The sequence below is a fragment of the Phalacrocorax aristotelis genome, chromosome 3 (genome assembly GCF_949628215.1).
Source record: "Phalacrocorax aristotelis chromosome 3, bGulAri2.1, whole genome shotgun sequence".
NCBI lineage: Eukaryota > Metazoa > Chordata > Aves > Suliformes > Phalacrocoracidae > Phalacrocorax > Phalacrocorax aristotelis.
In genome coordinates, this window is record NC_134278.1 from 101,087,207 (window position 1) to 101,100,907 (window position 13,701).

Here is a 13,701-nt window from a genome sequence, read left to right on the forward strand (position 1 = left end):
CATGTAACGTAAGAGCTCTGGTGATTGCCCAAGTGGAAACAAGCTCATCTTATGAATACACAAGCCCTTTTCCATCTACGTGAAAGCGACAAGAAACTGAAAACACCACACATGCATGGAATCATTCCAGAGCCGCAAATTAGGCCTCGTCTATGTGCATGCTGCTTCATCACAGTGGTTAATGCTGCTGTGCCCACTTCCACTAAAGGGTAGCTGCAGCTTGTCACTGTGGTGCTCACTTTGCTCCTTTTTTCCATATTGCTTGCTAAAGCTGACATCTAGAATTTGTCCTCATCAGTAGCAGCAGAAGAGGGGAGGGAGATGTACCCAAGGTTTTCAGAACACAAGAGTTATTTTAATTACACTTTAAAGCCCACCCTAAGAGAGCCTGCCAGAGCTAACCTGGGTTACTGGGGAGTATCAGCTGCTGAATTAAAGACATTGTGAGACCAAAGGGAGACAATTATTTAATGACTCTGAAATTCTTCTAATTGAACAACACAGACCACAAAAGTCAGAAGTGTAGTGCAAGCAAGTGAAAAAAAAAGGGAAGCAGAAACACACAGAAAAATACCAGTAGTATCTGCATTAGCCCAGACTGTGCACGTACATGGAATGTACATACATTGAAACAAATCACATCTGTTTGCTCCTGCCGTTGCACAAACCAAAGTAGTAGGGTCACCTGCGTATAATTTAAATACACAGGCCCTATACCTTAACATTTGCAACAGTTTTAAACATATTGCTTGCATTGATCAAACACACGAAGCACACTGACTGTTGAAATATAGGAAGACTTCCCACTTACATTTCCTAGTGTATCTTTCTAATCTACTTTAAATTATTTGAGTTACTTGACTTCTAAAACCTCGTCTGAAAGGCTACCCTAGAGCCCAATACAATGCTGTCACAGAAAATATAGTAAGGTTTTCAGTCTAAATTTTCAGGTTCGATTTCTTACAATTCTTCTGTTAAAATCCACACTTGCTTGTGCCTCTACAAGCTCTGTTCTCTAGTTGCTTATAGCAATCACTTAGAGGTCCGGTTGCATAGTTAGAATTATTATAACACAATCCTATAACAAAAGCATGTCAAGTAATTCAAAACCATGTTACACAGACCTCTAGAGGTATTTAGCAGTTTGCCATGTACAAGTATGCAACTAGCTGAAAAGAGAATGTCTGAAAACAGATTCCAGATCATCAAAAGAACAATCTGCAGCTGAACCTACTAAATTCACATACACAACTTTACATTTTATCTGGGGGAGAGCAACGGTGCATGCATCCAGGACTCAGTGTTATGGACCAAGTAGAGAACAGAAATAAAAGAAAGGATACAACATCTGCGTTTTCACCCTTCCACCTTTCTGGATCACAGTGAAGCAAAGCAGCACAAAACCAATGCTTTGTAAAGGAAGTGTCATTGTTCTAATGCATCATTGGAATTTCTTTAAACAGTATTTAAGTGGATGTGAACATAAGTCACTCCATAGCACAAATACCAGACAATGAAATGAATAACACAAAGAACCTAATTATCATTCTCACAAAGCACTCCATATCCGTCTATAACACAGTACCAGATTGAATATTAAAATACAGGGTTTCTGGATGCTCCTTCCATCTCAGCTACTAAACTCATCTATATTTAGGCCTACCATTTCACTTCTCATTGTCTCATTTTTACCTTCTGCAACATGGGGATAATTGTATTTAAAATCTATAGATTACACTGGAGCTAGTTTATGACTAGAATATTTAAGTTTTGTAATAATACAAATAATTTTAACAAGAGTGACAGAAGATTATAAAGTCTTTATGGGACATTCATCAATAATATCTATAAATATTTCTGTACTGCAGAGCCTATAGGAGGTCAACAGGTAAAGAGGTTATGAAATGGATTTTAAAAAAAAAAAGACTTCTCCACTATAACAGCACCAGCACAGCTCAAAAAGCTCTCCGTTCCTTGGAAGGCAAGTCATTAAGGCAGATATGCTGTGATCTTACAAGTGTACCGTCTCTTTTGCTAACTCCTCTTTTCCACTCAGCAGGGATCAGGAGGTATCTTCACAACCTTTCTTTTTTTTTAACGTTAATTCAGAACCAGTAACAGAAGCTGGGTTAGCAACCCTGGAGTGCAAACTTCTCTGATTTTCACAACACTGACACGAAACAAGGTAACAAATGCTGTCTTGCCCTACCTCCCTATTGTATTTCAGACACAACCAGCCAGGATGCCCCGCAGCTGGGTTATTCCAAGAACTCATGCTGTCTCTGTCTGCTTGCCCAAAACTGGTGAGAATGACAATTAGTACCACAGCTGTTCATTAGGATCTAGAAAACCAGCTCCTCATTTCACAGGCAGGTCTATGAATGCAGAAATCTCAGCGATCATTAAAATGAAGTTCAGCCATCTGCACGGCACAGGAAGGGCCCTCAGACCTTCTCCCAGGGGTCTGCCTAAGATTGACAGTTTCATAAATGCTGAAAACTAAGTGTTCACTAAAGGGCTGTTTCCGTATCTGGAGTGTAAAGACTGGCAATCTGAGGAAGCAGATTTGGTACAGTGCAGGCATGGTAAAGACAATTCCTGCCCTGCTATTCTAACAGCTTTATCGAAAACATCAGCATCTAAATGCAAGGTAGGACATTTAACTCCCAGCAGGAGCAACTTTCATCCATATAACAGGTATTATATAAAATCATTGCACTCTATTTTTAGTTATTATATTGCTTTTTGTAATTGCATAGGGGCTTTTTAGGGTCTGATCCTGACTTAAATACACAACAAATATTCTGCTAAATGTAACAGCGACATTTGATTTAACCCCAACTACTTTAGTTTTATTAAAATGCAAATATTTACTTTATTGCATACCAAATTAGAGCAAATACAGTCCATTAGCAAGTCAAATTTTGCCAATATCTTCAACACAGCTCTGAGGAACAGATGCATAGATTACATTACCCCAAGCAGCCGAGAAGTACATTGCTCTCAGGAGTACACTACAGGCAACAGTTACTCATATACATTTTTGCTGCATCTTCAGCCTTATTCTACTGTTACTTGTGATGTTCTGATACTGTAAGGGCGTATGTTTACATATCCTCCAGAACAGTACAGGAAGAAGCCCAATTGTAAGGCAAGAAGTTTTCTATTACAGGGTAATACTTTGTTTGCCACTTTAACTATTGAATAAACATTTAAAAGATTAGATTAACAGCAAATAGAGTTGTTTAACCTGAAATAGTCTTATACCTAAATATTTTCATGAGTAACAATACTATGAATAACCATATGTATCTCCCTTCAAAAGATACTTTAGTTTCCATCAGGCATCACACTGGTGAATTTTACTTCCTCTGTAGAGTAAAAGGGGGTAAGGACCAAACTGTGACTGAGTCACAGGTTTGAACCCTTCGCTCTTAGGCTTGCAATAGTTTTGTAAATTTTCCCCTTATGATCTACCCCTGCTTTGAACACCTGTGCAGGCACAGTGGGATATATATTTTCATTATCCTTAGGTAAGCACTCAGACGTCCTTAGGTAGCGAATGCCAAAAATAACAAATGTTATGTTCTAACTTTTGAAAAGTGCTGAATTCAGGAACTTGTATATTTGACTAAAAATAGTGCTGGCACAATGCACATAATGAATGAGTGTCAGTAGTGAATGAATTGCCTGCCAGTAATGCTACACTTCCTGTAAGTTCTTAAGTCCTAGCTTAAGGACTTCCTTTCCATATAGGGTACCATATATAAGGAAAGGACGAATGGTATTGTGTTCAGTACTTTTATTACAATAGTAATACCTTTCTAGTAAATATGAACCTGATACATTTACAATAAAATAAAAAGTGTGAAGAAGAGATGCACTATCCCTAGTCAAGCAACATTTATGGGATTATTTGTGTATAAAGGATAAATACTGCCAGCTCTTTGGTTCCAGTTCTACTGTCAGTTCTGCGAAAGAGCCACCATGCCAAGTTCGACTCTTTCTTATGAAATTAGAACTATCTGGGTGCCCAAGAGACTGATTCAGTAGGGCACACCCCCATTTTAACTCCTTCCGTACTTCACAGATAATAACTGTAACAAGAGTAAGCAGAAAGGACTTGAGAGGGAAGGAGAGAAGCTTCTAGATGATCTGTAGCGAATTTCCTATCAGAGTGCAAAAGAGGAAAAGGCGCCTCAGCCACAAAGGTACTGAAGGCCTAAGTTTTGTCTACACTGCAAATCTATTGCAAGATTCGAGGAAAATCATTATGTCCCTCATGTTCCAGATACAAACAAAATCTCTATCAAGTGTGAATCACTATCAATATATTAACTCCATCCTCTATTAGGCAAGCTGCAGAAAACAACTAAACGAACACAGAGCGAGTGAAAGTGTATAATACTTCAGTGAAAAATATTTTACTTCCCCTGTCAAGCTACATTCTTCTTTCTTTTACTTATACAACCTAAGGACAGTCCCGCTGTCTCCACGACCAGCAGATTTAAAATTTATGTCATGCCTCTTTTGACTAACAAGAGATGCTGTACCAAATTGTCTGAAAATAAGTCATCCATAAGTCATTATTTCCATAAGCTAAAAATTGTATACTAATACATTTTTTAGCTAACCTCAAATTTTATCTTCACAGTGTAAAACGTTACTTATTCCTAATATAAAAATACCTTGTCAGAGTCACCCTGAAGGCCAGAAGAAAGCTGGCTTTATCCTCTTAATAGAAGTTTAGCAGTACCTTTCAAATGAGTACTGAGTACTGAAATACATACCAGTTTTATGTCTCTCACACATGCTCAGTCTAATGTATTTAAAAGTCCTAGGTCACTTCAAACAAAAGAGAACTTAAAAGAACTTAGTTTTATGAAAGGTACTGTACTGACAGTCCAAGTACTAACTGACAGAATCCATAGAGCAGGGCAAGCTTACAGCCTACAAAATCTGCACATCTAATTAACGTTTCAGAAACAGCAATATTCTTTTTTCAAGTGCCTGCATGCAAACTCTAGAATTTCTTCTGAGGCAGCAGATTTTATTCTTTACTTGAGCATGGACACATTGCTGTTACACAAACACTAACAAAAACATATCAGAAAAGGAGAGCCACGTCTTGCTGAAAGGAATCTCTGGCTGAAGCACAATAGGGCCCTTAAAAGATCCAAGTATCCAACTAAGGAAATAAAAAAAGAATGCAAAATTCAAACAGTGGCAAAATATAAGATGGCAGAATATCCACCTATTCACAGCAAAAGCTGATTTGCTCCTGTATTATATTTTCTTCCAGAAACAAGACAAATAGAACATATTGAAACCAGCCTTTTGAATTTACTGAAGACACCTTTAAAATGTGAAGATTTTTCATATGATAATGTTAATTCAGAATATCACTGTAGTCCCCACAACAGAGCATATGTTTCAACCTCTAAAAAAAGGATTACTTAGTGTTTCATATTCATATTGTTTATCAGGCCAGTTTACAGAAAGTTCAGATCTTGATAAAACTATAGATGAAACTGCAATCTGACCAAAAGGCACCCCAACTTCTTGGAAATATGTACGAGCCACCTTCCCCCATGACAGAGTCCTCTCCCAGTAATGGCCAGACCCAAAGGGAAGAAAATTATGATTTTCCAAGGATCAAGGCATTACTTGCTCAACTGAAGTGCAATGAAGACATGTTGCTGAACTGTCTAATCAAAACCTTGTATTTCTTCCCCCCATTGTACTCAGAGTTTGAGCTTTGTGGTTTCTCCCAAGTTTCACTGGGAATCTCTACACAAATTCAGACATATTTGGTCATAACCACCAAGAATGCACTACACAGTTTTTATCTAAATGGTGGGTGTTTAAATTGTAAGAACTTCAAATCCAAATCTAAGTCCAAGCCTATTCCACATGGGTTTGTGCTTGAATATCAACACATTTCTCATCTCAGAGCAATAAACAGAGATTGCTCCAAACTGTCTATGTCAAGGAGGGACCGAGAGCGTCCACAGAGAGCTTTTGCAGCTGCTTTTGTTGTAGTTCAATCTTAGAGATGAATGATAAGCATGAATGTCAAACTTGAAGTCAAACCCTTCCTAAATCCAGGGATGTTCAGAAAGCTTTTCGATATAAACCAACCTTTTCCGTCTTGAACCACTGAACTGCAGTGCAAAGATTGAAAAAAAAAAAAAAAGGCATTTCAGATTATAAAAATAATCTTAAAAATACATAGTAATGTTATACACAGCAATGTCTGCTTGGGTACAAGCTTCTGTATTGCATTGAGTCATAGGGAGACAGAGTATTGAATAACTACCTGGGTACCTGCAGTATGTTTTCTATATACATAATTCTATATTCGTTCTTCAGAAGTTATCCACATTGTCCCTTGATTAGGGTTTATGCTCCCAGTCACTCAGTAGGAAGGGCCTCCTGACAGTTCTCTTGCTGCCCAGATGATTAGTCAAAACTCAGCAGTTTCATCATGTTGATGAAGTATGAACAGAGAAAGCATGAGATACATCAGGAAATATAACATGCACTGGGAAACCAGTAACAATGATGAACTCTTTGGTCTTCACGTGCTCCATCATTGTAACAATCACTGTTAACTGGAAAAATGTCACCTGGTGCCATTTTTTGTTCCCGTTGTGATCTTTGTGACAGCAGCAGTTTATCAGAACTCTGGATACATAAGCCTCTTTGTCCTTCAAGGTGGAATACCACTGCTATTTCCACAGTCCAAAAATACCTTTGGACTAGGCTAAAAATTCTGTTTTCCTCTCAGATAACACAAGCACCTAAACTTCAGGGGCAAAACGTTGACTACTGGTTAGGAGATGCTGAATATAATGCATAATGTACGCTACAAAGCTGGTATGAATCTACCCTGCAGACTTATCCCTCCGGTGTGGCCATGCTGTAACATTTTCTTTTTCTGTCAAGTCTAACTAAATGGGGAATTAAAACATCTTTACTGAGGTTGTAAAAAATGTATAGCACTACAAAAGGTAAAACTATTGCTGCTGTTCCCAGTTCTGCAACAAACTGATTGTCTTATTGCTGTAGTTCCTGCCTATGAGATTTTTCAACCCCAGGAAGAAAGTAGAATTCCTTTTTACATACAGATGGATGCACACCACTTTAAATATTCCTTGTGATTATACATCATGTTTGCTAAATTTGCTTATAAAACATTACATTAAGCGTTTTACTGAAAGATGCTATGGGCTTACAGAAGTACTCTTCTAATGATTATCAGCCTGCAGGCTGGCTAAAAGAACATCATACATCTATAAATCCCTAAATCCACGATGAAGGAATCAACTGACATATCCAGAAAGAAACAAAACCCATCACATTATCTCAGGCTTGCCAGTGACTATGAGGCAGAACAACAGGAGTGATCACGATAATAACCAGCAAATTTATCAAGAAAAGAGCATGATCAGGCAATTGAAATCAGCTCCTGTAACACCTGACACTCTCCAAAGGGGTATGTCCACTATACCTGCTGCATGCAGAGAATGGTAGGAGCTACTGGTAGGTGAAGGTCTAGAACCTAAAAAGGTCCAAGTACAAAAGTTATTTCAAATGGCAATTACTCTAGCACACATTGGTCAGTCTCCTTCATTCAAAATATGCAGGAAAGAAACTGTCAGCTGAATAAGAATAAAAAAGGAAAGATGGGGCTACTTTTTAAAAATGCTAACTTCCCATAATATCTATGTACATGTAAAGTAGAAGAACCTCCATACTCAGAAAATACTGTTTTGAACTGCTATTAAGGAAAAGCTAAAAAGCTAACTTGTTCCCTGTTAGCTGATCCAGTGAGGTCACTAATGTTTCACTGAACACATTGTGGGTTTTTTTCAAGCTTTCAGTGTGTGCATTCAACACTGACAAACAGGCATGACACAGCCATAGGATGAAGCCTTATCTTCTTCCTTGGAATGCCCTGTCTACAGTCGAACTTGAGGTGTTAAGCCACAACTCTCAAGCTTCTGATTACTCATGCCTCTGAATTACTGTTACTTTCATACATGTAAACAATTTTAATTTTTTTTTAACAGAATATTTAAATATGGAAACATACCAAAACAAAATTGTAAGCAGACACTCAGGTGTCTGGAATTATATATTATGCTCACTAGGTTTTACATTTTGTTTACAGTGTCTCAGTCTGAATGGAAAGTCTTCTATATTTGCTCTTTAAGATAACATTGGGTTTGTTAGTTACCAAAACCTGTAAATACAGTAAAACATAACTGTGATGTATATTAGGGTATATACTATGGAATATAAAAGATAGATTTATTTTATTTTTGCAGAAGAGTGAAAACCAGAATTGAATCTGGTAAACACCAAAATTATTGAGTACAGAATAAATTTCTACCACTACCCCATACCCAGCTCCACTGGAAGCTGCAGTGACAGAAGTACTAGAAGAGATGAAGAATTGGCAATCCCCAACCTTCTAAGTAAAACATTAGAACTTGGTTCAAAAAAGATTAGGTAAAGAGGGTTTGGGGTTTTCTTTAAACACCCCAGCTCCTGATTTACAATCTACTGTTGCTACTGCTAGTACTGGAGCACTGAACTGGCTACGCTTGGTTATTCAAATTTGTCCCTGCAAGATTTTTTGCCTGCCTATTTGTCCGTATTTTTCAAGACAGTTCAGGTTCATCTGGAACATCTTTGAGATTAATGTCACCTTGCCTATGGTTAGATTTCTTGCTGCATTTGCTCTCTTTCAATCAACCCTTCAGGACTTGCACAAAAAAACCCAAACACCCAAACCCCAAATAAAATAAAGAAAAAGGATTGAGCTCTGGCACAACATTTTCTTACACTTGCAGTTTAATGAATTTTATGCCCATCTTCACTAAAATGCTCCACTACAGTAAGAAAATGAGTAAAAATCTTTTACCTACCTCAGTTCCCTCTCAGGTAAGTTCTGGTTCCAGTTTTGCTGTTCATAAATCACTCTTTAGCTTAATGGGGTTTAAAAACAAATATTTGCTGATAATTTGACAAAGACCACTTATATTGTTCAGCAGTCTTTGGCATGAGCAAACTGAAGTCTGAAATATGTCCGCTGAGCAGGAAGCAAGTTCAATTAATTCTCCTTAGTAAGGATTTATCAGATTAATTATATAATTACAATGCCTAATGAATCACAACTTAATTTAAATTTCCTTATAGGTAAAGTAAAAGTATTACAGTAGTTGATTAATGAAATACACAGTGTTTTAATCTAGGAAAATCCTAATTGTCCTTAGTGCTAAAATAAGTACATCTAACATAAATTGGTCAAGTAGGTAGATTTCCTGAGATACAACTGCAATTACAATTATATAATATTCTTGTAATCATTAACTGAATATATTTTAACAACCCCACCAAAATATTTAATCGCAAAAATCATGGTAGACCTATAGCACACACCTCACCTATTCCACTCCTCAGCAAGGCTAATGGGCCCTAGAAGCCTGTACCACTGTACACTCTACTGCTTCCACTAGCTCAAGACAGCTCATTCCCAACTAGTTTGTGTTTCTCTGTACAGCGTAGTGTGTCACGTAATCATATCCTTAGAGAAAACAAAGGCAATCTAGCAAAAAAGAGAACACATACAAACTCCAGAGCATTTGCCAAAACTAGTGTTATGTCCTATGTGAATCATGGAACACTTGTATGAGGCACCGATGTCCACACAATGGACAATTATTGGACATTCAACAGTTTAACGAGCACACATGTGAACCCTTATATATATATATACACACACGCGCGCGCACACACACTATAAAGCCCCCAAAACACACCATTGAATGAAATGAGATAACCTGTATCCTGAGAGAACCTCACTTGGTGCAGGCTTCAGAAAATAAGTCCTTCCTCTCATTTACTTCAGGATAGAAAAGATTTAACCATGGCTATACAAATTTCATGGCTTCTTTATACATAATCAATCATTCTCCAGTAACCAGAAAACTTAGACTGATCTAATTCCATAGCACTATAAAAACATAGACCTATGTGTACATGCATGTACACATGCCAGCACCTCATATATATGCTTCACATGTTTCTATATCATTAAAACAAGTAGGGAACATTTTCCCCAAACCTAATGTCAGAAAATGCCTGGCTGCAGAACAGTATATCCTCCATTCTATTTTGGAAAATGTAAATAAGATATAATATCTGGTGACATATCACATACCTGGTCACAGTTTGTTAATGATCTTCTCCAAGTATTTTGGAGATAAAACTGAAAATCCATCCTTAAGAAACTCTTTGCCCACTGGGATCAGTTTTACATGACATATTGTATGCCTATTTAGTAATTCCCAATAACTTCTTCTAAACCAGGGTATAATGAAACTGAACATATTTTTATAGCCCACCTACAACCTCTTTAAAGATTTACACCAGATCTTATGCATTATGTTCTAATATCATAAACAGCAAGATATCACTGTTTTCAAAGCCCTTTGAAAGATGTATCTGACTTCAAGACATAGGAAAACATATATGTTGTTGTTTCATAGAAAGAGAAACAGACCTAAAGCCACACAATGTTATAATGAGGGATATACTTAGTGCTTGCTGAAACATCCTAACTGCTGTTTTCCTGTATCTCTATAGCTGGCACTTAATTTTTTACTGTTTTTCCAGAATTTTCCCCGACAATTAATCCTTTATACTACATAAACTAAAGCTATTTTTAGTGATTGTCAGATCCGAAGACTACAAATCTCTGTAGTTATCACACCTTCCTCTTCTTGCATATAATCTCTCAATTAAAACAAATATGTCCCCAAAGAACTTTGAAGAAGCAGCTGAATTAATAAACTCTGTAAGTGAACCAGAAGCAAGCCAACCCCTTATGAATAGTGTCTGTAATTAGCCAAAATGCTCCATTTTGCTGTTTCAGTGAGGCTGAGGCTCAATAAAAATTAAACACTGATGCAGGCAAGGCATTCCCATGGGGCCCACATATATTAATATACATTACCACTTACCAGTTGCTTTACATCAAAGAAACTGGGACACAGCTTGAAATTGGCTGGCTGCCTATTTGATAAAATGGAAAGCTATTGGTGATAAGTATTTCCTCATATTTTCATATCTCTAGTGTCATAAACAGGCTAAGTATGTACTTTAGCGTGGCTCCTAACAGTCACATGCTCATAATGGTGCCAAACAGATGACTGAGGTTCCGACTGGTCAGAGAATGACGCTTCATAGATTCTGCACGGAGTCACAGTTATGCCTTTAGATCATCCCAAACCAATAATCCCTAGCACTGGCTTTTCGAAAACCTCTAAGGATGAGGCCATCAGTTTCTTAAAACCATATCCGCTTGATTAGGATGCAGTCAGCGGTCCACACTTCAGTGATAACCTCTCTAAGCAAAAATGCAGAATAATTTAGGTGGTTCCATTACTATTCTGCTGACAGTAATTCACAGAAACTTGAATATACAGAATAAAATACTTTGGAACTATGATTATTTTGACTTCAATTGGACAGAGCCAGGAGAACAAGTGTTTATGAAAACACTCTTTCAAGCTGCAGATGAGTAATACCTGAGTGTATCAATCCTACAATTTATCAGCCCCTTCAAATCCCTCAGAAACTGAGGCACTCAGTGTCTCTCATGTCAAGTTAAAATAAATACCATATCAACTTTTCCATTCAGCCAATTAAAAACTTAAACATTAAATATGTAGCAAACAAAATGTTTAAGTTATGAAATAATAAGCCACTGTTCAAAACCAAGGGTATTTCTAAACCCTGTACTACAACAATGTCATCACTTGATAGGGCTATAAAAGCACCTCAAGCTGCAACTGCAAAACTATTTACTGCCTTTGAAAGGCACACTCCAAAATGAATGGGCTGATGTTCTGAAGTTTCAGTCCTTATCCAGAAATCCTCTATTTATGTTAACCTTTTATAATTTGTCTTACTCTGTCCTTAAAAGGTCATCATGACTTTCACTTCTGCAGTAGAACCCAGCCTCTCATCAGTGGAGTGTGAGGATCATTCAAAGAGCAAATGAATGCACATCACCACTTCATGGCTTTAATTCTCATGAACTCCACAAATTCTAGGCTAGTTTATGCTCACCTTTCGCAGGAGAAAGCAAATACGTTCAATATTTCTCAGACGCTCTCTCTGTTAAGAAAAAGTGGGGGAAAGGTAGGGTATTAGCTGGTATTATAAATTCAAGACATTGTATTACAATCACAATGGGTCAAGATCATAATTAATATGGCTGCAGGGAAGCAACACACATTATTAATCTGAAAGACAGCATTCACTTCTTACCTACTGCTCACAAGCCAAATGATTTACCCATTTCAAAGTCCCAGTAAGTTATTTTTTCCTCTGTTACTGGGTGTAACAATATAAACTGGGGATTCAAGTTTGTGTTAGCCTTGAGCCAGAGGCTGCAACTTCTTTTAAGTCAGCATTTGTGGCTCTAATCCAATAGTGCCAATCTATACCACAGAGACTCGGCCTCACATTTTCAGGTACCCAACCTCTGGCTTCAAGATGGTTCTGAACAGGAAAAACAATTACAAAGTTGGTATGGCAGCCCCTCCTCTATCGCTAACAGTGTGCCTGAGCAACATGTGATATTAGAATTTAACCCATTAGTGAAGAACATCTGAAATGTCCTAGAAATGCCACTTTAAACAACAGATACAGTCATAAATACTGAAAGTCATTGTAATTAAGCACTGGGACTCAGAAGGTGCTCTAAGCTCAATTCACAGAAATAAGACAAGTCAAAGACAGGTTTTGTTTTAAATGGCTTATAATGAGAAATTCACTAGTAAAATCAGATTTCACTCTGCATAACCCCATCACTGGAGTTACTGTGAAAGATTCTACTGTTGGTTACACTGCAGAAGGCAGAGTGGTTTTGCTGTCCTCAGAAGACTAACCGGTAATATCTTCATTGAGACATGGGAAAAAATATTCTCAGCAATGATCTTTTTTAAACAGGTAATGTAATACACCAATGTGAGAAGCCAACCTTCCCTAAGCATTTTGCTTTTCAAATGTTTTAAATTTGTTCCAAGTTTGAGTTTTATTTTTATTCTTCAAAGAAATGTCTCTCTTCCTTTTTTGTCCCCAAGTTTAAGTCATTTTTTAAAAACGTTTAATTTTGGAGAGATGGTCAGACAGTAGAAGCTTGGTAGGCACCAGATAAATATTGTGCCTCCCTCTGGTGTCTGTGATGTAAAAGAGACTCAGATATTTTAGACTCAATGGTTACAAACATGAGAATGGACATGTGTGGATACGCCTGTGAAGCTGCAGAAAGCTTTTTTTCCTTTAGTATGAGGTAAATGGAGAAGGAAAGATAACCCTCTCAGTTCCCTTTGGAAGACAGATGCCTAACTGCAGCCAGCCTTGGAGAAGTAGAAAATCTATCTTTGAACTGTGGGTAATAGAGTGTGAACGAGGAAATATGAATTAAATTCTCAGTACTGCCATTGTTTTTGTTTCTGTTTTCTCTCTAATTCAGCCTTCTCTTGTCAAAAAGGCTCTACCCTCTGTCTTGAAAACATTGTGGAAGATACATGAGTAAACATCAGACATTCTTATAGTGCAACAACAAAAACTACCCCACCAAATAAAGGGAATATGGGCATGAGCAACTCTGCATAGGGA

The 13,701-nt window shown here is 37.4% G+C and overlaps 1 protein-coding gene across 1 annotated transcript in view; it reads right to left on the bottom strand.

The window, feature by feature from the left end:
* The window catches only part of CNIH3 (cornichon family AMPA receptor auxiliary protein 3), a 53,585-nt gene that overhangs the window by 9,587 nt on the left and 30,297 nt on the right, over positions 1-13,701 (bottom strand). Inside the window, exon 3 of the mRNA XM_075088773.1 lies at positions 12,145-12,192. Coding sequence (XP_074944874.1) covers positions 12,145-12,192 — 48 coding nt within the window. The remainder of the gene's footprint in view (positions 1-12,144; positions 12,193-13,701) is intronic.